At 43.7% G+C, this 24,914-nt stretch overlaps 1 protein-coding gene and 1 long non-coding RNA gene across 9 annotated transcripts in view; one reads left to right on the forward strand and one right to left on the reverse strand.

Moving 5' to 3' along the window:
- Positions 1-3,721: 3,721 nt before the first annotated feature.
- col6a3 (collagen, type VI, alpha 3) overlaps positions 3,722-24,914 on the reverse strand; it is a 97,877-nt gene continuing 76,684 nt past the window's right edge. For 7 of the 8 annotated variants that reach the window (XM_078939063.1, XM_078939066.1, XM_078939065.1 and 4 more), the window contains 15 exons: positions 24,522-24,584; positions 23,430-23,462; positions 23,320-23,356; positions 23,200-23,211; positions 22,616-23,109; positions 22,415-22,517; positions 10,766-11,467; positions 10,557-10,659; positions 10,418-10,473; positions 9,122-9,376; positions 7,962-8,036; positions 6,949-7,134; positions 4,904-4,993; positions 4,379-4,549; positions 3,722-4,001 (listed from right to left, as the gene is read on the reverse strand). In XM_078939063.1, the coding sequence (XP_078795189.1) occupies positions 3,961-4,001; positions 4,379-4,549; positions 4,904-4,993; positions 6,949-7,134; positions 7,962-8,036; positions 9,122-9,376; positions 10,418-10,473; positions 10,557-10,659; positions 10,766-11,467; positions 22,415-22,517; positions 22,616-23,109; positions 23,200-23,211; positions 23,320-23,356; positions 23,430-23,462; positions 24,522-24,584 (2,421 nt within the window). In that variant the 3' untranslated portion in view covers positions 3,722-3,960. The remainder of the gene's footprint in view (positions 4,002-4,378; positions 4,550-4,903; positions 4,994-6,948; positions 7,135-7,961; positions 8,037-9,121; positions 9,377-10,417; positions 10,474-10,556; positions 10,660-10,765; positions 11,468-22,414; positions 22,518-22,615; positions 23,110-23,199; positions 23,212-23,319; positions 23,357-23,429; positions 23,463-24,521; positions 24,585-24,914) is intronic. The other variant, XM_078939062.1, reaches the window with a different exon arrangement.
- LOC111946750 (uncharacterized) lies at positions 19,209-21,698 on the forward strand. The gene is made up of 5 exons (XR_002872494.2): positions 19,209-19,324; positions 20,125-20,193; positions 20,712-20,786; positions 21,098-21,151; positions 21,229-21,698. It is a non-coding gene; the product is annotated as an uncharacterized LOC111946750 (long non-coding RNA).

Consider the following 24,914-nt stretch of genomic DNA (forward strand, 5'->3'; position numbering starts at 1 on the left):
GCTGTGCTGCCCTCATTCATGTGCTGAAGTCACCTGGAGCTTCATGAAGCAGCAGAGGAAATGGAAAAGAGGCAGTGGCAGCAGCTTGCTGGCAGAGTTCTGAAAGGCACACAGAAGCTCATTTATCAAGACGGTTGTCATTAATAAGCTTTGGGTCAATATTTTAGAACGGCTTTCAGACTGAAAGCTTCTTTTAGTATATTTCAGTCTGACAGACAAACATGCTGAGGTGCCAACAACAAGGCATGGGAGGAGTCTAACGCTTTAGGAATTCTCAAACTTAACAGGCCACACCCACCACCATGATAAAGACCTGCTTCTCTCTTTGCCGAAACGTTGTAAAAATGGACGGATGGATAGATAGACTGTGTGCATAAGTAATAGGCAAGGTAATATTTTGACCTTATAATAATTTAATGCACAATTTCCAGCATCAAGCCATGTAAACTTTTTTATTTTTATTTATTTTTTTTAACTTGTCCTGTCCAACAGCTGGGCAAACAGATGAGGGCTGAGGGCCTCTTGTGTTGGACATATTTTACTTTAACAAGAGGGGTTATTAATCTTCAGACAAACCAAAGGTATGTCTGAATAAACCCCTTTTGGAATTGAGGCCAAACTTTATTAATTTCAAACATGTTTGAAGATCTTTGGTGTTGGACCGGACGGAAAAGGAAAGAGGGGAAGAAGAGAGAGGGACGTTAGAGAGAGGGGGGGGAGGAGGGTGATAGTAGGAGGGGAAGGGGGATAAGACCATGAAGCAGCATAGAGCAACAAGTTTACTGGTTGTTAATCACCATGGTAAGGCTCAAATGCAGTGCAAAAAGGGCGGAGCCTGTCCACACACACACCCAAGTGTCAAACACACCTGCTAGCTGCAAAAATGTCCACCTGTCGACATGTACACAAAACAGATAGTGTTCACACGCATACTTATGCCTTAAAACCAACTAGTGTGAAACATTTCAGTCATTCAGTCACGCAAACCGCCAGTGCAAAGGTGAGCCAACACCCGTGCTCAGGTGAGTGCTCATGTTCTTCTAAAATGGATGGTGGAATGTGTAAAGAAGGAGGGAGAGCGCCCAGCCATCCCCACCCCAAGACCCCCACCGCAGCAGCAGCGGCAGCCGGAATCCCCCCCACGCCACACGGAAACCGGCAGGAAACAACCGCCGCCCGGGCGACCAAGCCCGCCACCCAGGCCAGGGCCAGCAGGGCCGCCGCAAGGCCCCCAGAGCCAGAGAGCAGGGAGGCACGGAGGGAAAGAGAGCGCCGCCCCAGCCCAACCAGGAGAGCAGCCCCCCCGCCGCGCCGGGAGAGCCCAACGCAGGGCCCCACCGGAGAAGGACGCCCACAGCCCCAGACGAGCACCCCACCACCACCCAGGAGTTCTGGGCATCCCCCCGCCCCAACCCCAGGTACGAGCCAGGACCCCCCAAGGGAGACCCGCTCCGCACTCCAGGCAGCCATCCGCCCGGCCCACGGTTGGTCCAGGGAGGAGCAAGGCAGGGGCCCGCCGCCCCCGCCCAGGAGGGGGGAACCCCGGGGAAAAAAAGAGGGCCCACAAGGGGTGTTGTAAATATGGCCTGACCAGGCTCGGCCACAGTTGGAAATTTGGCGGGGCCCAGCGCTCAGGAGCAAGGACCAGAACCCACCCCCCAGGGACACCAACACCCCCCGGCTCAGATGTAATGTGAACCCCCCCCACCGCGCGGAGAGAGCACCGCCGGGCCCAGGAAGCCGGCACCCCGGGAACACGGCCGCCGTTGCAAAGGGGCCCGTACCCCCCACCAGGGAAGAGGCAGGGGACAGATGGTCCTAGGTCCCACCTTCCTTGCAAAATGTGTGTGCGTGTATGTGTGTTTAAGAGGGTGTGTGTGTGCATATGTGTGTGTTTATGTTGGGATGTATATATTGAGGGGGGAGGGGTGTGTGTACTAAGGGGGGTGCAGTTAAAATTGGCGGGTAGGGCATTAAGGGGACATCTCCTGATTACTCACAGTGATGTCCCCTCACCCCCCCCCCCCACCAAGGGGCCCTAAATGTCTAAGGTGCGGTTAAAATTGGCGGGTAGGGTGCCAGGAGGCCATGTAAACTTAAATGCATATAGATTCAATGCATACCAGGTGATCAGCATTTATGTAATGAGAAGGGGCGTGGCCGAGGAAGGTCAAAATCCTATATAAAGGTGTGAATAATTAGTAGGCAGATTCTTCTCAGCTAAAATGGGCCCTAAGAGAGATTTAACTGACAAGACATAAATTGTAAAACGCCTTTCAGACGGTTGCAGCAGTCTTGAAATATCCAAGAAACAGGATCACAGAACTATTAGGTGTTTTGCTGCCGATTGTCAGCGAAGACGCAAGAAACGTGTGGCGAAGAAAAAAACGCAAATTCACTGCCAAAGAATTGAGAGGAATGAAGCGTGAAGCTGCCAGGAACCCTTCATCCATCATATTCCAGAACTGCAACCTACCTGGATTATCGAGAATACGAGATGTTCAGCTCTCAGAGACACGGCCGAAGTGAGAAAAGCTGAGACTCGACCACATCCCAACAAGATGTGCAAGCTGAAAGGTCAAGAATGGGAATGGAGGTGAGGAGATGGTGTGGGCAGCTCTCATTAAATATAAGTTAGTTGGACCTTTTTCAGTTGAAAATGGACTTAAGATCAACTCTCAGACCTACTGCAGATTTTTTAGAAGACACAATCTTTAAGGAGTCACACAGGAAACAGTCTGCATCTTTCAAGTGCAAGTCAACATTTCATCACATGCATCATCAAAGTACTCCACTGCATGGCTGACTGGCAAAGGCCTTAAAGATGAAAAACTCATGACACGGCCCCCTTTTCACCTGACCTAAACCCTTCTGGGCCCTTCTCAAGTCATCCTGCTGGCCCAGAACAAAAACAATAAAACATTTTGAGGATTCAATTCACCAACTCATTTTGTAATTTGCGACACCCACAATGGAGTACCGACTCCTTTCCATGCGGGGGGGGGTCCATAATACCTGAGCTGCTTTGCCCTCCGTGATCACAACTGCAATCTGTGTGTTTGCTGAACTGGACCCCCCCCCCCTAAAAAAAAATATTGCTTGGAAATGAATCTTTCTTCAACATTTTTTTATAATGTAATTTAACCTCTAATGAAAGGATATGTAATATTACAAAGTATTGGATTCTATTATACGGCAAAGGATTATGCAGTCTAATGCAGTTGGGAAGTAATGTTCAGTGGATGGTTGTTACTCTTGTACCTGAATCCTGCAGAACCTGTAAAACATTAGCGGGTTGGATGTAACCCTTGTTCTATCCAAGGCACTTTAACATTGGGAGTTGGGTCATCTAGACCCACTAGACAGTGCTCTGAACCTTTTTTCTTCAATGATTTGTGATTTTCACTGGTGTCCATGGATTACATGAAATCCTTCCACCTTTATCCACCTTTGTCATGGTAGGGAGAACACGTCACTGGAAGGGGGGTGGGGGTGGGGGGGTTATAGAATAGCACAAGGGTTACGAGGTGAAACAAACCCAGTAGACTGGACTGATGCTGATACTGATGCCAGCTCTTGAAGCTAAACCCTGTTTTTATTTGTGTCTTTATTGTTTGACTAGAAAACAGCTTTTTTAAACATGTGAAAACTTCCATAAATCATCCTTTTCCAGGAAAGCTGCAAAATAAAAAAGTGCTTAAGACACCAAACTCCATTCATCAGGAAAAAAATGCTGTGTAGCACCAATTTATTCAAACAATTCATGCCAATAAACACAGTTTTCATTCTTTTTTTTGTGGTTAAAAAAAACTTGAAGAAAGTGAGGGCAGTTTTTTGTTTGTGGAATCCAGTGCAGCCACCATTGATTCGGCATGGCTTTTTTTGTTTTTTTACAGTAAGATCATGTGGATGCTGCTCCTTTCTGAAAGGCAGAATGCTTCCATGCCCGTCCCATCCATCCTATGTTCTTACTGCAGCGATGATCCCCTGGCTGAGTGGAGCTGGCAAACAAAGAATGGAAAACACTAAATACATCTGAGTCTATCCAGAGCCATTCCACAGGCTGTGTTCTCTTCAGATAGTTTAAAAACCAAACACTAAAATCTGCTTAACCTCTCCAACTTTGTAAACTTACTATCAGTATTAAGTTACACAACAAAAACCCTTCATCTCAACAGGTATGTTTCTGTAAGTCACACCCATCAAATGCTGAGCAGGACCAACTAGTCTTTGAAAAAAATATTCTTCAAATGAAGCACATTTTCTCATAAGAATACATTGTTTAAATCAGGTCAAACATGTACTTCTCTTTAGCTTAGAATGTAAATTTGACTAGAAATAGAAAGTAGGATTGAGAATCTGCTTTCAAAGCCGGTACCTCGTTTTTCACAGGCTTCCTTGCACTCTTCTTGCGTGTCGAAGCGATTCTGGTTTCCATCACAGCCTCCGTACCAGAAGCGGGTACAGCTCTTGCTGGTGGTGTCATAGTACCATTTCAGGGCGAACTCTGCACAGCTGCCTTCCTGCTTGGGTAGCTGACAAATGTCCACTGGGAAGGAAGTGAGAAGAGAGTTCTGCTGTGAGACATCAAGTGTTTGAATGTTTAACACAGGTCAAATTACTTTTGTCTTCCTTTTTTCTTAAGAAGTTGCACTTCTGAGGAAGTACATAAAATGTAATGAAACAGTCTCTTACAAGGAGTGACAGAATACACAGCTCAGCAGGGCTGCAGCCCAAGAACAATGCAGAAACTGCAGAAACGACCAGTTTTCCTAAAGTTAGTTAGGTCATCTGCAAAACTGAGCATGGGGGTCTGGTGTTACACGACCAGACACATCAACATCAAGCTTCAAAGTTAGAAGGAAGACAGAGAATCTTAAATTATTTGAGAATCTGTTCTTACCAGGCGCTGGAGGAATCTCCACCTGCTCCGTCTGCTGTGCCTCTGGCTGCATCTGTGGCTTTTCCTCTGGCTTTCCTGCCAGCTGCACCTCTGCAAAAAAAGGTCACACATGAATGTGATTTCTTACATAAATTGCTCAAGAATAGTCTCTTCTGTAAATATTCATAAAATCATTGATTAAGAAATCAGGAAAAAATAAACATTCCCTGCAGATATGGCCGACCGCTTCCGTGTTTTTATGGAAATGTTTGACGTGGATGAAAAAGGATTGTTTGCTTTTGTGACTGACTGACAGTCCAACTCAAATCCTCTTCTGCTGTATTCTCAAATCATTCCCAGTGGTTTTTTCATTCTCATTATGCAGTTTTTAGCCATAATCAAAAATTCCTATAGTTCTCTAGGATAAAGTTTCTGCAGAGCGGCAAGAGTTCATCAGAAATTCATCTCTGGGTTGTGAGCTGGACTGCTGACGCAGAGCAAGCTTTCGTCTCATTTCCCATCATCCCTTTCCTTACAATCTCTAGCGCTACTTTACAGCTTACAGTAGTTTTAGTTAAAATTTTAACTAAAACAAAACACTAAAAACAAGGTTTGGTCAAATGTTTGGTGGCAAATGTTTCTGTGAAGAATACCAGTTGGAAAATTCAACTAGAATGATACAAGAACAAATTTAAATTCAGGGACCAAAGAGCCACTCCAATAAATCTTGTATTTTTGTACCACTTTTCTCATGATGGAGGACATATTTAACCCTTTTGCTATCCTAGGCACTTTAAAGTTGGGAGTTGGGTCATCTAGACCCACTAGACAGTGCTCTGAACCTTTTTTCTTCAACAATTTGTGATCTTCACTGGTGTCCATGGATTACATGAAATCTTTCCACCTTTATCCACCTTTGTCCTGGTAGGGAGAACACGTCAATGGAAGGGGGGGGGGTCATCTAGATCAGTGTTTTTACTTTAACCCAATGCATTATGGGAGATGTAGTGATGGCAGACAGACTCTCTTTTCTGTCTTCATTGTTTTCTTCACTTGTTCCACGGTCTGACACCGGATTCTGTGGAAAGCTACACCGCTAAAGACGAGCTTTAGCTGGTATTTTAGTTAGAACTGAGAGACTTTATGAGCAGAATCTGAACAAGGAAGTGAAGACTTTAACCACTTCTGATTGGTCAGACTGATGACGGATGATTAAGCCTCCAAGAATGATTGGTGGAGACAGTTAAAGGGGCGGGACTTTTCCAAAAACAGCTGAAGCTGTGGCTAAATCGCGGTACTGTCATTCTTATCAAAATGTCTTTAATAGAATCAAATAAACACAAAGAAAAAATATTTTATGATCTTTCATATTCCTAACTACTCAGTGTTTTATCAGGGCCTTTTTGGATGAACACAGATCTGATTTTCTGGAGATGGTAAATGTTTTTAGATCAGTTAATGAGGGCAATTTCCCACGGCACACTTGACCATCTCCCACAGCACACTGGTTGAAGAACACTGATCTAAGATAGCACAAGGGTTAAAGAAAACTAAGGTTAAGACATTGGGTGTGTCCAAATTCCGGGTCTGCATCCTTCAATGGCCACGGCCGTCCCGGGTGACGGATCACATGCCTTTTGAAAAAGCTTGTAGTTGTTACGTACAAACTATAATTAATTTTTCTGTGTTAGCCCTTGTGCTATCTTAGATGACCCCCCCCCCCCCCCCCCCCCCCCCCCCTTACATGGATGTGTTATTCCTACCATGACAAAGGTGGATAAAGGTGGAAAGATTTCATGTAATCCATGGACACCAGTGAAGATCACAAATCATTGAAGAAAAAAGGTTCAGAGTACTGTCTAGTGGGTCTAGATGACCCAACTCCCAATGGTAAAGTGCCTAGGATAGCACAAGGGTTACATGAACCAAACAGTGAAATCATGGTGCAAAAGTGCTGCACTGCTAAAGTGTATTTGTTGGGCCTAAATGGTTTGTCCCATTGGTGTCTAGAAGAGTATTTGATCGGCCTATTGTGGATTTCTTCAGAGACCTCAGCACAAACTTACCTGACCTCAAGCAGCGTTTCAAGCAGAGGGCCTCACTGTCGAACCTATTGTCATTGCCTCCGCAACCTCCATACCAGAACTGTGTACAGAACCCGTTCTGTCTTTCATAATACCACTTAGCCTGATAGTCTTTGCATGGCATTCCAGGGTCAAAGCCAAGTGAGCATGGGTCCGCAAGTTCACTAACTAAAACATGCAAAGAAGTAAGAAAAAGAAAGACGAACAACAGAAGTAATGAAGGACAGACAGGGAGAGACGATGAGTTAGTGTTAGGAATCAACCCACAGCAGATCCTGCATGATGTTAAAAGTTCACAAATAAAAAAGTATTAACAGCTAAAGGTTTTCAGAGATTGTTTTACCTTACCAGATGAGTCATTTTACAAAGAAAAATCATGTTTAGTCCGTATCGCAAGATAACAGCAATATCATATCAAGACATTCTTTAAATATTCAAAGTGAAATTAGGATGCATCTATTAACAAGTTAGTCGTGATTGGAATAATGATCAGAAGTCAGCTCCTTTTAGTACTCTGCCATGTGCGAAGCTGTGTAATAAAGAAAAGACCCCCACCCCCCACCCCCGCTGATAATTCTGACAGGAGTCAACGTTCATTGGCTCTAACGTCCTGACTGACCATCAGCCATCTTACCATTAAGGGTTAGATTGGTCTGCATTGAAAATTTGGCCTCAAAGATTAGCAACATCTTAATAATGCTGGACATGTAAACATCAGGCACATATCTCCTGATCTGAACTTGATCTCTCATTCTCATACAAAGTCTAATATGACTGTATCTGTAAAACCTCAAAAGATTCAGAATATGTATATGACATGAAAAACAAAAGCAAGATGGTTTATCTTGCATTTTGATGCATTTCTAAATTTTAGGACATTGTTTTTCAGAAACAAAATGTAGTTTCTAGTGACATATCTCCCTGGTTTGAGGTAAACTTGACCGTTCTGAGAACACGTTTCGTAGTTCTCAGAATGCGTGAAGGACACTCTCCACCTGTTTGCGGGTTGTCCAGTGGTGGAGTTTTGGGCGGATGTGTGACGTGCATGCTGGGCTTCTCCTGCTTCGATTCTGTGAGACAAAGAAAGTTATCAGAAAGTTACTCAGTCACGCACCAACTTCCATTCACTCAACAAAAGTAGCCAGTAGTTACTGCTTGGATCATTATGCAAGGAAAAGAAAAACCCTGAAGCAGACAGCCACATGGCTGGCTTTGCTCGGACTTTTCCAAACACTGCAAAGCAGAACGGCTGAGAGAAATGCTAAAGAGTAGGTGGGTAAGTTGAGCAGCAAATGCTGCCAAAGGAAAGACGACTACAGATAGGTTTGTTCAGTCCAACGATTGATCAAGAAGGGAAATATCTTCCTTACAAGTTTCATTCATTCCCCTAAAAATTGGTCAGGATTTTAGAAAAATCCTAAACCTTTGCTTTGTCAGACAATCTAAGCTCTTCTTTTTTTTTTTTAGCTGTCGCCTGATTTTGTAATGAAGTCACGTGACTGACTGCTGCTGTCTGGATTCATGACCACGCCAACGGTTTTCAGAAAAATTGGGCAGCGGCAGCTAATCTTGAAGATTCTGCTGATACCTCCCCATGGCTTGAAGGCAGTTGTATGTGTGACCATAGCCAAATGGACCCTTCTTTTCCAGAGAGTACCTTGGTGGCTGGATACATCAATGATCCATTGGGCAAGTGGAAGATTATTGTGTCTATCCCAACTGTCAGTAGAAGATCTTGAGGACATTTATCTATTTTTGGAATTTTAATACTCAGATTTCTGACAAGTTGAACTAGAGGATTTCTGATTTATCGAGCAGTTGTGAAGCTGCTGCGTCAAAAGCTTGATGCATTACTTCCCCGTCAGGGCTTAGTGCTTGAGGTTCTTGGACTTTTACAGAAAAAATAAAGAGACTAAAGAAACTTTCTGCTTAGATAGTAGGAAAACTACTTCCAATTGTCTAAGATTTCTAACCAGAAAAGCACCTCACCGACAGTCAGACCACTCAAGGTGTGTCTCTGGCTGGAAGATGGAAAACAAGAGTGCATGCGTGATGCGTCTGTCTGTGGGAAGGGTGGGGGAGTTGTCCGTGTGCATGGGTGTTTGTTGCGCAAGGTGGGGGAGGCATGGATGTGGGTGTGTTTGTGTGGACTTACTTGTAGTGACAAGTCCCTTGTAGGTGGAGATGGTTTGACCCTCAGCTGTGAAGGCCGTTACCACAACATGGTACATTTGATCACTTTCCAGGTTGTCCACAGTGAGTTCCGTGCTGGATGTGTTGGTCTTCAGCACCAAAGAATGGTCATGAAAACGGGACACCGCTATTTCAAAGTAGGCAGATAGCTTTGGGTCTGGGACACTCCATCCCAGCCTCAGGCTGTTCGAGGTGACATTAGAGACGTGCAGCATGTCTGGGTGGTACAGAAAAAAAAAGCAATAGAGTAAATCACAGAAAACCAATCTTCTTCATGGTAGACAGTCATGAAAACATTAACTCCTCAACATGGAAAGAATGTCTGATGAATTATCTGTAATACTAATGAAAATCCACAGTATTAATGAGCAGGTTTACATGCTCACCATAGTCCTAATGAACTCTGGAAAGGTCATTCTCTAATATTGAAAGGTGTTGCAGCTCCAGGAACATTCCCTCTCAGTTTTCTAGTATTCTCATGGGAACAGCACGATCAGGTTTTTTGTTTGTGGTGCTTCTAATGTCTTTGCCTAACTGTGCTTCAAGCCACTTTTGAGAATAAACCCAATCCGATGCACACAAAAAGCATTCTAATAGCTGTCTAAAAAATAATAAAAACAATAACAATCCAAGCAGTATGCTAAAAATGGTAAATTCTTGCCTTTGTTTAATGCAATCTTTTGTGCTGTGGGATCTGGATTCTGTTCTTTACTACATCTGAAGTGATTACCTGATTTAATGAGGACTACTCTGAGGGCTGCAACTTTGACTCTGCATCTGAGAGCTGAAAAAGCTGCATGACACCGTTCATCTTAGGAAAGGCATGTTTGTTGCCCTGAAGGAATTTTTAAACTACATTTTAAATGTGCAGAAAAACATGCCCAAGATTTTTCAGGAAAACATTCCAGCACTCATGTTACGGTGGCTGACAGATTGGTTTTGGATTCAAAGTTCAAAGAGTTTTCTTATACCAGTGTCTTCGAATACATAGAACATATGAATATTTTTTACACTTGTGGACTAAAAGGCATTAGATTGTTTGAGTTTACTGTGGGACATTTTGGCGTCATTTAAGATATGAAGGGTTTGTTTCTTCAAAACTACACAGGTAAATCCTCAGAAATTGAGTTGTTTTGTTATCCTTTTCCATAGAATTAACCAGTTGGCTGAATTATGGAGATCTCAAGTTTTCCAATTATGTTTACTATGTTGACATGAAAGTGTGTGTTTTTGTGGCATTCGGTCTCAACCATCTCACCATTGTGCTTCTTGTGATGAACGGTTTGGTGACTTTCGTGATGTTTCTGAAATGTTCTGTAAAACACCAAAACCATGGAATTTTCATCTGTCATTTTAATAAGTTGGCAATGCAAAAATGCTGTTCAAGCTGAACTTACTCCTGTTGCTTTGTCAGATTAAGTGCATTTTTTATTGGCTGATCATTCTGGAACCACTGGCAGCTCTTAGACAGCTCAGGGGACATGTAGAAGGCATTGTCAACTGAAACAGCAAGTATTGTCAAGAGCAGAAGTATAGTTGTAAGTACTTATCTTCTGAAGTAACAAAAGTTAGGACAGCACATGCAGGGTAAAGATCTGGAACTTACTGCTGATATACTTTGGCAGAAACTGGCCAAATTCCTGGATGCGTTTGCTATAAAAGGCTGAGAGTGTGTCCAGCTGCTTAAAGAAGACATCTGAAGGCTCACTTGCCATGAGAGACAGGACATGGACATCTCTAGCAGTCAGTGTTTGACCCACAGCAAATATAACTAAGAAGAAGCCTCGGCACTTGATCTCTGTGGCAATGCGCACCAGCTGCTCTTTCTCTTCTGCCACACTGCCAGTCACAAACAGCATCAGTACCTTTCTGTCCCGTGGCACAGGTGCCTTCTCAAACACTTGCTCCACTGTTGATTCAATGGCTGTTGCCAAAGCAAGGCCTCCCTCCAACTGCTGCGTCTTCTCCAGCAGGACTTTGACAAAACTTTGAGCTGACTGCTGCTCAGTCAGGCCAATGTCCACGTGGATTGGAGAGCCTGTTTTGTTTTGGCTGTATGAATAAGGTGCATGCTGGACAACAGACACTCTAGCGTGGTGAACAGAGGATGTGGGATCGGAAGATATGTAGAGGTGTTCCACAATGTGAGCAATGTATTGTTTAATACTGGTAAAGAATGATCGGTAGGTAGACTCAGTGCTGTCAATGAGGAAAGCAATGTCAATGTCAACGTCTAAAGTGGAAGACCGCTTATCTCGCGTTGCTGATGGGGGTGTATAGTCACACATTTGATCCGGAGAGCAAACATCTAGAAAAAACAAACAGACAAAACACAACATTAAAAAATGAATGCTGGAGCACGCGCGGTGGTTGCCGTTGATAAACTTTTTGTGAATGGCAAGCTGTTCCGGGACCCAGAGGTAACACCCTGGCTGTGCTGAAGGCTTTCAGAGGTGCACTGACATCTGCGCCGCCCAGAAGAAACCCGCAAACTTATTTAATTGAATAGGAAATAATCGGATCATCAATAATCCACACCTCTCAGGAAAACTGTCTTTTCTTTCTCTCACATTCATGTTTCTGTTGTTGTTTCGTTGTTTTTGTTTTTTGTTCTCTTTTCCTCTCTCTTTTCTCTTGTCCCCCCCCCCTTCCTATGTCCTCATATGTGAATCAGGTAAAGTCAACGCAACCACGGTGAGTATTTATTTATGCACGGAACGGGCGCGCGCGCATACTAGCGCGCATAAGAGCATGCACACGCGATCCCGCACACACACGTTGACAAACTGCAAAAACCTCACTTAGGCTCACACAGGACGCACGCAACATGCAGCTCACAGCCAAGACACGTTCACCCACAACGCACAGCGCTTGTCAGTGTAGCAGGTACGCACAGCGGGCACGCGCACACGGACGGGCACACGCACTATTTAGCCTTGCACTCTCCCGGTTAGAACAGCTATGAACAGTCTTAACATCGTTAGCTGGAATGTGCGTGGACTTGGCGCTGGACCAAAGAGATTGAAAGTGTTAAATCACCTGAATGATCTTAAAGCAGATATAGCTCTGCTGCAGGAGACCCATTTATCTTTATCAGCTGGTAATCTCCTGTGCTGTTCCCAGTATCCAGTTATGTATTCTGCCAGTTTCAACTCCAAACAAAGAGGGGTTGCAGTTTTGATTAAGAAAAATGTTACATTTACTCATAAGGATACAGTTACTGACCCAGAAGGCAGATTTGTAATCATTAATATATCCATTCAGAATAAAGACTTTTGCATCGCCAGCATCTATGGTCCGAATGTTGACGACTCTTCCTTCTTTCACAGATTCTTCACCTCACTCTCAGCTCACTCTGACTCCACAATCATTATAGGAGGAGACGTCAACCTTGTTATGGACCCTGAACTTGACAGACTCAGCACAGCAGCAAACCAGCGTACATGGCAGTCTGCAAGTATTCTAAAGCAGTACATGAATGATCTGGGTCTCTGCGACGCTTGGCGCTCATGTCACCCAAACACTAAGGGGTTCACCTTTTTCTCTCCAGTTCATCATTCACACTCTCGTTTAGATTATTTATTAGTCAGTAACTCCCTTTTGAAAGAAATTAAAAGTTCCAACATTCATCCAATTATTATCAGTGACCATGCACCAGTTTCTGTTACTATTTCAAGGGAAGTACCCACACCCTCAGGTTCAACCTGGAGGTTTAATACGTCTCTGTTAAAAGACCAGGAATTTATTGAATTCTTTAAAAAAGAGTGGGAAACCTTCTTAGAATTCAACAATACTTCTGAAATATCACCAAGTATTCTTTGGGAAACAGCAAAAGCAGTCATGAGAGGGAAAATCATCTCTTATTCAACGCATAAAAAACGCAAAGAGAAAGCAGATTTATTAGAATTAGAAAATAAAATCAAAACCCTGGAGACTGCTTATGCTGCTTCTGCACAGGAACACATACTGGGCGACCTGAAAAATTTAAAGCTGCAGTTTAATGACATCATCAATAAACAAACACAATTCCAGATACAAAGGCTTCGACTGGAAAGATATGAAAACTCGAATAAATCTGGCAAATTTCTAGCTAATCAGCTTAAAATTAATAAAGAAAAATCAACAATCGCTTCTATTATGGACAAAACAGGGAATGTCACCCATGACCCGGTAAAAATTAATAATGCGTTTAAAGACTTTTATCAAAACTTATACACTCCACAGATCAATCCATCAGAACAAAGCATCAACTCATTTCTTAACAATATAAACCTGCCCAAGTTAAACGAAGATCAAATCACAAATTTAGACTCTCCGCTCTCGTTGTCTGAGCTTCATGAAGCTCTGTTACTTATGCCTAACAGCAAAGCACCAGGACCCGACGGCTTTCCAGCAGAGTTTTATAAGGAATTCTGGGAACAACTGGCACCAACGTTTTATAAAACGGTAAAATTTATCAATGAAAGCCAATCTCTACCACCTAACATGAACTCTGCCAACATTATCCTTCTTCTAAAACCAGACAAAGACCCCACGAGTCCTTCAAGCTATCGCCCCATTTCTTTAATTAATGCAGATGTAAAAATTATCTGCAAAGCACTAGCACAGAGAATAGAAAAAGTCACTCCTCACATAATTCACCTTGATCAAACTGGATTCATCAAAGGCAGACACTCGGATGACAATGTCCGCAGACTCGTTAACATAATAGACTTTGCCACCATCAAAAACCAGGAAATGACTATACTATCACTGGATGCTGAAAAAGCCTTTGATAGAGTAAATTGGAAGTTCCTCATTGCTGCCCTCCATAAGTTTGGGTTTGGAGAATCATTCATCAATTGGATCAAAATATTATATCACAACCCCAATGCATCAGTTAGAACTAATAAACAGACTTCCAACAGGTTTTTTCTTGGAAGAGGAACTAGACAGGGTTGCCCACTCTCCCCCTCTCTTTTTGCAATATTTATCGAGCCTCTAGCTGCAGCAATAAGACAGAATGAGAGTATCAAAGGAATTAAAACCAAACACAGCCATCATAAAATTAGTCTCTATGCAGATGACATATTACTGTTTTTAAGTAATATACATTCTGTAAATGAAACGGCAACAATCATTAATGAATTCTCTTCTATATCAGACTATTCCATTAATTGGAATAAATCTGTTTTATTACCACTGAACAGTAATGCGGAGCAAGGACCCACAATACCAGTTAAATCAGGCAATATAAAATATCTAGGTATTTATTTTCCCCCCAAAATATCAGAACTGGTGCAGCTAAACTACACCCCATTACTGAAAAACATACAGGACGATCTAACACGCTGGACCAACCTGCCTCTGTCCCTTATGGGCAAGGTAGCCACGGTAAAAATGAAAATCTTACCCAAAGTTAATTATCTCTTCTCAATGATTCCCACACAACCGCCATTAAAATGGTTCAAAACATTAGACTCATCCATATCAAGCTTTCTATGGAACAATAAACCTGCAAGAATTAGTCTAAAAACTTTAAAATCTGCAAAAAGCTGTGGAGGATTAGAATTACCTAACTTCCACAATTACTTTCTTGCAAATAGATTACAATATATCTTAAAATGGTTAAAAAATAATCCAGAAACCAACTCATGGTTAGACTTGGAACAGGCGTTATGTGGAAAGATCAACCTGTCAGATCTTCCATTTATCAGCCAAATAGTTAAAAGACAGGATTGTTTCAAAAGTACCAATATAAATGCCACCTTAACAGCCTGGTGGGAATTTCTCAAAATATCAAAATCATCAATTCAACCGTGCAAAATGACACCCATCTGGAACAACCCAGACATCCTCATAAACAAAAAGATTATCCACTTCCCAGCTTGGCAAGCAGGGGGCATAAAACAACTAGAGCACATAATTATTGATAGAAGATTCATAACTCCCCAGGAACTTCAAGACAAACATGGAATATATAACTTCTTGGAATATCAGCAACTTAAATCAATTATTACTAAAAAGTTTAAATACAGAGACAACGATTTAAAGCTACCAGATGTAGTTACCACTCTGATCAATTTCACAATGAATAAAACTCTCTCCAAAATATACAAACTTTTATGTAACTTAGATAATAATATTTCACTTCCGACAACAAAATGGGATGCGGATTTGAGCATCAGCACAGATGAAAGCTTTTGGTCAGAACTTTGTCTAAACACCTTTAAACTGACAAAAAGTCCAAATCTGCAGCTAATCCATTTCAAAACTCTTCACAGAATTTACTACACTGGACAGAGGATGTTCAAGATGGGTCTCAGTAACTCAGACATTTGTCAGCACTGTGACAGTAATCTACCCGACAATTACATGCATGCACTGTGGTTCTGCACGCCTGTCCAGGCTCTCTGGCAGCAGGTATGTGCCGATCTATCAGTCTGGCTTAAGGTTTCAATCACAGCTTCACCGTCACTTTGTGTGCTTGGTGACATGAGTGCCATCGATGTAGAAGGAGGATTAGGCTCTATCATTTTCATAACTCTTTGCATTGCTAAAAAAACTATTTTAATAAATTGGAAAAGCAAGAAAAATATAAATATAAGTCAACACAGAAATCTGCTGCTTGATCATATCAGCTTGGAAAAAATGTCAGCCCAAGGTTCAAGTAACTTTGAAAGAACTCAGTCTCTCTGGTCTCCCATAGCTAACTCCGTGACTTAGGGGGTGGGGGGGGCCTGGTCGTCGCCGCTCCTTGCCCTTCTGCCGTGGGCTGGGGTGGGGGTCGGGGCCTCCGGTGCCTGGCGGGGGGTGGTGGGGGCTCCGTTGGTCGGGGGGTCGGGTCCGGCGCCTGGGTTGGGCGGGCTGGGGCGCTGCGTGGTCCTCTGGGCTTGGGTGTGGGGGTGCGTGGTGGGGGGGTGGGGTGGTGGTCTGGCTTGGCTTGGGGGGGTGGTCCCTTTGCCTGTGCTGGGGGGGGTTGGCGGGGGGCGCTGCTCGGGGGGGGGCCCAGCGGCGCTGGATGGGCTTCCCACCTACACCTGGGGCTGGGATCGGCCCTTCCCTGGCTCTGGGGCGGGACGGGACAGCCCTCTTGGGGCCCCCGGTCGCTCTGGGTGTCATCCGCTTTGGCTGCGGGGTCTGGGGGGTGGTGGGGTGGGGGGTCTTGTCGGCCCTGCCTTGTGGGGGGGCATTCTGGGGGAGGGGGGGGGGGCTCTATTGGTACGGGGCAGGGGGGGTTGACGGGTCGGGGTCTCCGCTGAGGCCATCGGCGGTTTCCCCGGCCGGTCGGCTGCCTCGGTCCCGTCGAGGCCTGACCAGAGCTCTTCCAGGGCCGGCGTTTGGGGGTGGGGGCCTGGGCTTGCTCCTGGGGGGGGCCGACGCTTTCTGGCTCCTCTCTCTCTGTGTGGGGGGGGGTGGTGCTGGGCCTGGGGTGTCGGCGCCTCCGGGGGTGGGGCCCCTGGGCTGGGTGGGCCTGGCCCCCTTGCTGGGGGGGGGGGGGGGGCAGCTGTCTGACCACCGGGGGACAGTCTACCAGCTGTCCCCAACTTACCCCCTTCCTCATATAACCTCATAATAGGGTGAGGGGGTGGGGGGCTTAGCCTGCGATGAGCCTTGGGGGGGGGGGTTTACTAGGCAGTGGCCCCCCTCCCATGGTTGCCGTATGGAGTGGGCCCCCCCTCTTTCGGTTTTATTTGCACCTTAGACATGTAGGGCCCTTGGTAGGGGGGGTGCTTGGACATCACTGCCAGCAAGCAGCGGATGTCCTCCTGGCACCCTACCCGCCAATTTTAACCACACCTTAGACATTTAGGGTCCCTTGGTGGGGAGGGTGAGGGGACGTCACTGTGAGTAATCAGGAGATGTCCCCTCAGTGCCCTACCCGCCAATTTTAACTGCACCCCCCTTAGCACACACACCCCTCCCCCCTCAATATATACATTCCAACATAAACACACACACATGCACACACACACCCTCTCAAACACACATACACGCACACACATTTTGCAAGGAAGGTGGGACCTAGGACCATCTGTCCCCTGCCTCTTCCCTGGTGGGGGGTACGGGCCCCTTTGCAACGGCGGCCGTGTCCCCGGGGTGCCGGCTTCCTGTGCCCGGCGGTGCTCTCTCCGCGCGGCGGGGGGGTTCACATTACATCTGAGCCGGGAGTGTTCGTGTCCCTGGGGGGTGGGTTCTGGTCCTTGCTCCTGGGCGCTGGGCCCCGCCATATTTCCAACTGTGGCCGAGCCTGGTCGGGCCATATTTACAACACCCCTTGTGGGCCCTCTTTTTTTTCCCCGGGGTTCCCCCCCTCTTGGGCGGGGGCGGCGGGCCCCTGCCCCGCTCCTCCCTGGACCGGCCGCGGGCCGGGCGGATGGCTGCCTGGAGCGCGGAGCGGGTCTCCCTTGGGGGGTCCTGGCTCGTACCTGGGGTTGGGGCGGGGGGATGCCCGGAACTCCTGGGTGGTGGTGGGGTGCCCGTCTGGGGCTGTGGGCGTCCGTCTCCGGTGGGGCCCTGCGTTGGGTTCTCCCGGCGCGGCGGGGGGGCTGCTCTCCTGGTTGGGCTGGGGCGGCGCTCTCTCTCCCTCCGTGCTTCCCTGCTCTCTGGCTCTGGGGGCCTTGCGGCGGTCCTGCTGGCCCTGGCCTGGGTGGCGGGCTTGGTCGCCCGGGCGGCGGTTGTTCCCTGCCGGTTCCCGTGTGGCGTTGGGGGGATTCCGGCTGCCGCTGCTGCTGCGGTGGGGGTCTTGGGGTGGGGATGGCTGGGCACTCTCCCTCCTTCTTTCCACGTTCCACCATCCATTTTAGAAGAACATAAACACTCACCTGAGCACAGGTGTTAGCTCACCTTTGCACTTACAGTTTGCATGACTGAATGACTGAAATATTTCACACTAGTTGGTTTTAAGGCATAAGTATGCGTGTGAACACTATCTGTTTTGTATATATGTCGACAGGTGGACATTTTTTGCAGCTAGCAGGTGTGTTTATAACATTTGAGTGTGTGTGTGGACAGGCTCCGCCCTTATTGTACTACATTTGAACGTTACCATAATGATTAACAACCAGTAAACTTGTTGCTTTATGCTGCTTCATGGTCTTATCCCCCTTCCCCTCCTATTATCACCCCCTACCCCCCCTCTCTCTATCGTCCCTCTCTCTTCTTCCCCTCTTTCCTTTTCCGTCCGGTCCAACACCAAAGATTTTCAGACATGATTGAAATTAATAAAGTCTGGCCTCAATTACAAAAGGGGTTTATCCAGACATACCTTTGGTTTGTCTGAAGATTAATAACCCCTCTTGTTAAAGTAAAATCTGTCCAACACAAGAGGCCCTCAGCTCTCATCTGTCTGCCCAGCTGTTGGACAGGACAAGTTTAAGAAAAAAAAAAAAAAAAAAAAAAAAAAAAAAAAAAAAAAAAATGAATGCTATATCAAGGATTTTATAAAACGCTGAAAAGCAAGGATAAGTTAAGTAACATGGTAGTGACTTAATATCTATGTAAAGGACAGAGAGAAACTTCCATATTTCTGTTTGCTGATGACACTATTTTTGGCACATCATGTTCCTTTCTATACACTGCTCACTCTTCATTACAAACCAGCATGAAAACTCTTCAAAGTACACTAGACTTTAACCATAAGTAAACGTAAACTACAATGTTTTACCTACAAGTTCAAGGAGATATCTACACTGAACAAAGATATCAACGCAACACTTTTGTCTCTGTCCCCATCTTCGAGAGATGAACTCAAAGATCTGAAACATTTCCTATATTCACAAAATAACCATTTCTCTCAAAAAACAAAAATGTTGCATTTGTATCAGGGTTCAATTCCCAAGGGGCGCAACGGGCAAGACTATGAATTGTCCAACTACACTGAAAAAACGGGAAAAGTGGGGTTGTTCAATTTACAAATACTAAACATGTTTGTTTAATATGAACAAATTATGTTTACCTTCGAAACATAATATAATCTTGAAAATCACACATAATTTCTTGCAGTGTTACTTTTATATATTTAAATCATGTTGACAAAACATGAAATAGTTATGCTTGATCCTTTGCCCCTTAATTTTGGATAAGTAAACCCCATCGGTGAAGAAGCATTCCAGGAGGGGAAACTTTGCAGTCAGCCATTTTAGAGAAGCTGCAAGCACCTGCTGGCCGGAGGAGCTTAAAAAAGGTAAATTAATTTAATCTAACAAATTGATTTAAGGAAATGAACGGCGTTCATTTATCATTAATGTTATTTTTTCACGGGGAAGAGCTTTGTAATCCACTTTTGTCGTAGTTATCAAAGTTAAGGCTCTGCGCGCCACTTTTGTCGCTGGCGGCCGCAGCCATCTGACGGCAGGTAGGGGGAGGTGAGCGCGGTAAATTCTTTCACGTCGAAGACAGATTCAGCGGTAAACACGGTGATTTCAAACGATGTGCGGGGAAGAGTGGCGAGTAGTTATGCCGTAGGAATTCGCTTTTGACAAAGGGGCAGTGGGCGCTCGCGGGCACGGCGGTTTATTTTTTTCCCACAGGCGAAAACCTTTGCCATGGGGGTTCATCGTCACTAAGTGGATTTCTTTTTGCTAAATTCTGCGTTGAGACCGAAATTGAAGGAAAATGTGAGAAGCTATCATTACTATTGTCATTATTTCGTTTTTCCATACCGTTCCACCATGAGCTAGTTTAAGGACGGCATTATTTGACCAGCAAACAGCACCGCACTTCTGTCTCAGTCAGCTGTCAATCATTCTCCGTGCGCGTCTCGTGCACAGAATGCGTTCGGTTTGTCCAGTTTACATAGATCTTTGGTTTCAATCAGAGCTTTGTTTTCATTCTATGATGCTGAACATATTTTTCTATGGAGATTTTAGCTTTGAGAGTTTAAAATGGAGTGAAAATATTTATGTCCTTTTGGAACAAGTGTATAATGTGTAGTAAAAAGTTTACAGCCTTGGTTATAATAATGTCTGTAATACTACTTCACAGATTCCCCCTATTTGATAAATTAATATGGTGTGACGGGGTCCCGCCGAGAAAGGATGCAGAGGAGCCAAGGTGAGGAGGATCTGTTCTTTATTGCCGACACTGATGCTACACGCAGGGCCACGCAGCATACAGCACACACTGTCACTCCTCTCTTTTCGCCACCTGCAGTGCTCACCTTTAAGTGGGATGCCACGCCCACGGGGCGTTGCTCTCAATCCCAGCCAGGCGGCACCACAGGTGGTAATCATAGCATACAAAATACAAACAATAAAACCCGGTGTGGCCCCCCCTCGGCATCTGACGGTGCCACACCGTCACATATGGGAATCCTTTATGGGTGGGGGGATTAGCTACTCCCGATCTGCTAGTTTAGTTTTGCAGTTTCCATCTCAAAATTCGCGGGTTCTCATTAAGCGTGGTTTGAATCCTGTGGTGGGAGGGGGGTGTCAAATGTTCTTTCTGGTCTAATTTCTTCAGAATATTTTTGCAGCTATTGATTTCAAACCAATGCATGTTTAGTTAGTAAAATTACACAACAAAGCTGTGGAAGTGTCACTCTCTATATTTATTTCCTGATTAATTTACAGAGCTCATCACACAACACTTCCAACTGCTCCTCCCTGATCATGCTGGGGTCCATGCTCCAGTCTTCACTGAGTCAGGTGGGTCACCATGCATTTACTATATATTATTGGAATTATTGTCTCCTGGATTGTCATCGAATCCTGAGGTAATCAAGATTGCCAGCCCTACTCTTTACACACACCTTTTATGCAGAAAGATACATACATAATAAATAATGAAATTGATGATTAATCAGTTATCCTAGTTATCCTCTGTTAACATGACACTAAGGATATAATGATTTTGTTAACACAGTAACTATAACATTTATTGATGAGCCAAGGGTAAGAATTGTATTTTTCTGAAGTTTGCATGTGAATTTAAAATTTGTTGTCTTTTTGTATTTCAGACTGCTGACCTTCTCGCCAATATAAGCAAGTTCAGGGGTTGATTCAAAGTACAGGTGAGTTGTGTAATCTAGACGTTTTAACTAAACTTCAAATGTAAACTGTGCACACAAATATTTTCTGTGTTCTTTAGAATGAAGACCATGCAGCAATCCAGGAGGCAATCGAGGACACCACGGTGGGAATTTCCCTCCTAATGGAAAGTGGCGAGGAAGAGGACATTCTCATGGTCCACATCTCCCAGGCTGTGGTGGTCGACCCACCAAGTGTCAAGAGTGGCAGTTGCCAAGGCTTTTTTGGCCTTATTTACAGCACAAATCTGATTACCATCCTCATCTCAGAAACACCTTTGAGGTAATTCAAAGAAAAACTGTAATAGAGTTATAGGGCAAAGTTGTATCTAAGGTTTCAGGCTTAAAGAGCCGACTCTTTTAATAAAAATGACTTTTAAAAAGTTTTTCCTAAGAAGGGATTCCAGCGGTTTGCTTTGGCTCTGTTATCTTCTGTTTAATAAAAATAGCAAGCCCAATTTATATTGATTTGTACTTTTTGCTACACTGTAAACATATTTTTCAAGTTTAGATAATAAAGTTAAATCTGAAATTTGTGTTCAGTGTCATATGTTCATTGGACTGTAATAATGCACAAGAAAGTATTTGCTTTAAATAATAATCTGCAATTGCAATTTTATTTTTCAATTTAAATTTTATTAAAATAATTTATAAATTAAAATGAACTATGTAGGCAATTTCAAAATAATAGTTTTGCTAAATTTTTATTGTCTTTTAAATTTTTGAAAAAATTATGGTAAATGACATAATAAAATCTTGTTTGTTTCTGTAAAATTATTAGGTGCAGAAACAAAGAAGCATTCATTATGGTAGAACATGATTTTATTATGTGCAATAATTATATTGGTTCAACATGATTTTTTTGCGCGCAACCGATGTCCATGATTTTTTTATGTCAATCCAACAGATCTTTTTTTTCAGTGTATGTAGCGACAAGGTGGCCTAAGTCTGGGTCTCCCTGTGCCAGTCCCCATCCTGGATAAAATACAGGGTTGTATCAGGAAGGGCATTTGGTGTTAAAACTCTGCCAAACTACCCGTGTGAATCAGTGAAAGCTGATTGACTGTGGCGACCCCTGATGGGACACGCCAAAAGGTACATGTTTGTCAACTATGAATGTAACTGTTTAGTTCACGGATTTTGTGTTGTCTCGTTGTGAGGTCAACATTATTGAAAATAGGTTTGTTTTTGAGCTTCCTGGAGAGTTTAAGAACAATGAAATACAATTAAAAACATGAGGGCTCTTACCCAAACAGACATGACAGTTCATAACCTTTTGGACCACTGAACTGTACCGTGAACTTCCAGCTGAAGGAAGGACAACAACCTCAGCGAGAGTGGTGCTATTGACCTGGTACACAGAGGAGCAAAGAGAATTCAATGTGCAATGAAAAGTTTTGATGAAAGCTATTTCAAGTGATATGCATAATTAGTGTTCTGTTATTTCACCTTCACCGCCCCGGTGAGTGTTCTGTCGACCCGGTTCACTAACAGCAAGGTGGCAATGCCAGCATCATGGAGGCGAAGGGCTGCAGTGGTAATGGCTTGTCCCTGACCAACTTGATCACCAACAAAAAAGATGGCTACTTTCCTCATCAAGAAGCCACTGCGCACCCTCTTGAAGGTGTTTTGGGCCACGAAACTCATTGCTGCGTCCAAGCTCCGAGGCTTATTTGATTGTGGAATCTGCAGACCTTCAATGCGCTCAATCAAGGCGCGCTTCTTCATTGCATCAGAGAACCTGATCTCAGTGATGACTTCATTGTTGTACAGGGTCAGAGCAACCCGAGCCCCTCTGGGACAGTTACTCTCAGCAATGGTAATATCTTTAACAAGGCGCACAACAGTGTCGCGCATGTTGTTGAATGCTGTCCGGTTGAGGCCCCGGGAGATGTCCAAAGCAAAGGCCAGCTCAGTGGGGTAGAGTGGGCACTCCAGCTTACCTACTCACACAGGGATGTTGTTCAATACTCTGAGGACCACGTCACAGTCTATGAAACCGTTGTTATCATATAAACCAGTTTTGAACTTACCAAAACAGCAAGCTGGGAAAGAAAATTGACACAAAGTAAGTCAAGACGTGTTTTGGAATTAAACAATACCTAAAATCTAAAAAGAAGGAGAATTTCCAACTTAAATTAAACAGTACTTACGACAGTTGTCTCTGATTTTCTTGACAAGGTCACATTGCTGAAAAATATTTCAAGAAATATAAATATTTATATAAAATTTCTATGTATAATAATCTTGAATTAGTACATACCACAACACCTGGTCCTCTGGGCCCTTTGTCACCCTGTAAAAAATCAGATGCTTTTTATTTTGCCTGAAGAATCCATATTTGGCGGAATTAATCAATAGGTAGATAAGGTTAGAACCAAAATTAAGACATGTCCATGCAAGCAAACTAAAGTAAACTTATCACATTTAATTGAATGTATCTTGGTTTGCATGTTGGTTTGAATTCATTTTAAAAATTGTACAATGTATTATAACTGCTTTGCAAAAAATCACCAATTACCTTTACACCTTATCAAAGATTTAACATGCTTTAGAATAAACTGAAACACATATTAGTGTCTTTACACCTCATTTAGCTTCACATACAGCATTGCAGAAGGTTTTTGCATTCAACTGAGAAAACCTGTATGTACTCTTCAATGCAACCAGAGAACAACTGGATTCTTCTTAGCTCAACTGCATCTGCTCAACTCAGCAGAGGAAATAAAGTTATGTTTAATTTTTTAAACAATAAAAATGGATAAATAAATAAATAAAGATGGGGGCAGCGGTTGTTTTTCTTGCCCCATTCTGAAACGAAATAAAGTGTCCCATCATGGTGTCATCCATTTCTAACGGAGTAATATTCAGAATATGTTCAGAAACATAGCAGAGAGAATTTTCCTGTTGATGCATCAACACACTTCACAGATGATATTTTTAATCCAAAATGTGATCTTTATTCTCAGTCCAGCCTGAATGTGTATTTAGTCTGAACCTCTCTGATGTCATAAAAAACTGCTGTTGGAAGATACAGTCTGAAAAAAGCCATAATTTAATTCAATGTTGTTAATGTTTTAGTATAAATTTAGCGTCACTTTCAATTGTGTAGAGGAACAGTCTCCCTGCGAGAATCTGTTAAAAACTGACAAATTAGAAGAGAAAATGAAAATGAGCACTGACACAGGTCTTTAGGGTATGAAAAGCAAGCGTTTGGCTAAGATGTTGTTGTTTTATTTCTTATACTGTATACATGTTGTGCAGCGACCTTGAGTGCCCAGAAAGGCGCCTTATAAATAAAATGTTTTAATATTATTATTATTATTTTTTTTATTATTTATTTGAAGATGCTTACATGAGGTCCAGGATATCCATTTTCGCCTTTTTGTCCAACAGTACCAGGGGAGCCAGACACACCCTGCAAGAACATATAGAGGGGGAAATTCATCTTTCCAATTTACAGCACCTTTGAGTTTATGCGTGGCAACTTGTAGCATTGCCACATAAAAATAAGATTGTCTTTTAACTGTTGGGATAACAGACAGTAAATGCATTCCACATTAGCCACAAATATTAATGGTCCGGTATTTCATTTTTTGTCACCCTATGAGCGCCTTATAAAACATTTATTTTTATAGATTTGTATGTAAACTAAATATGTTCATGTTGTAAAATATTGTGTCTATTACAAATCGCGGACTACAAATATGGCGGCCAACAGACTTCCTGCCGGTGACTTCCGGTGTGT

Source organism: Oryzias latipes, chromosome 21 (assembly GCF_053564925.1).
Source record: "Oryzias latipes strain Hd-rR chromosome 21, Olatipes_Hd-rR_3.1".
Classification (NCBI taxonomy): domain Eukaryota; kingdom Metazoa; phylum Chordata; class Actinopteri; order Beloniformes; family Adrianichthyidae; genus Oryzias; species Oryzias latipes.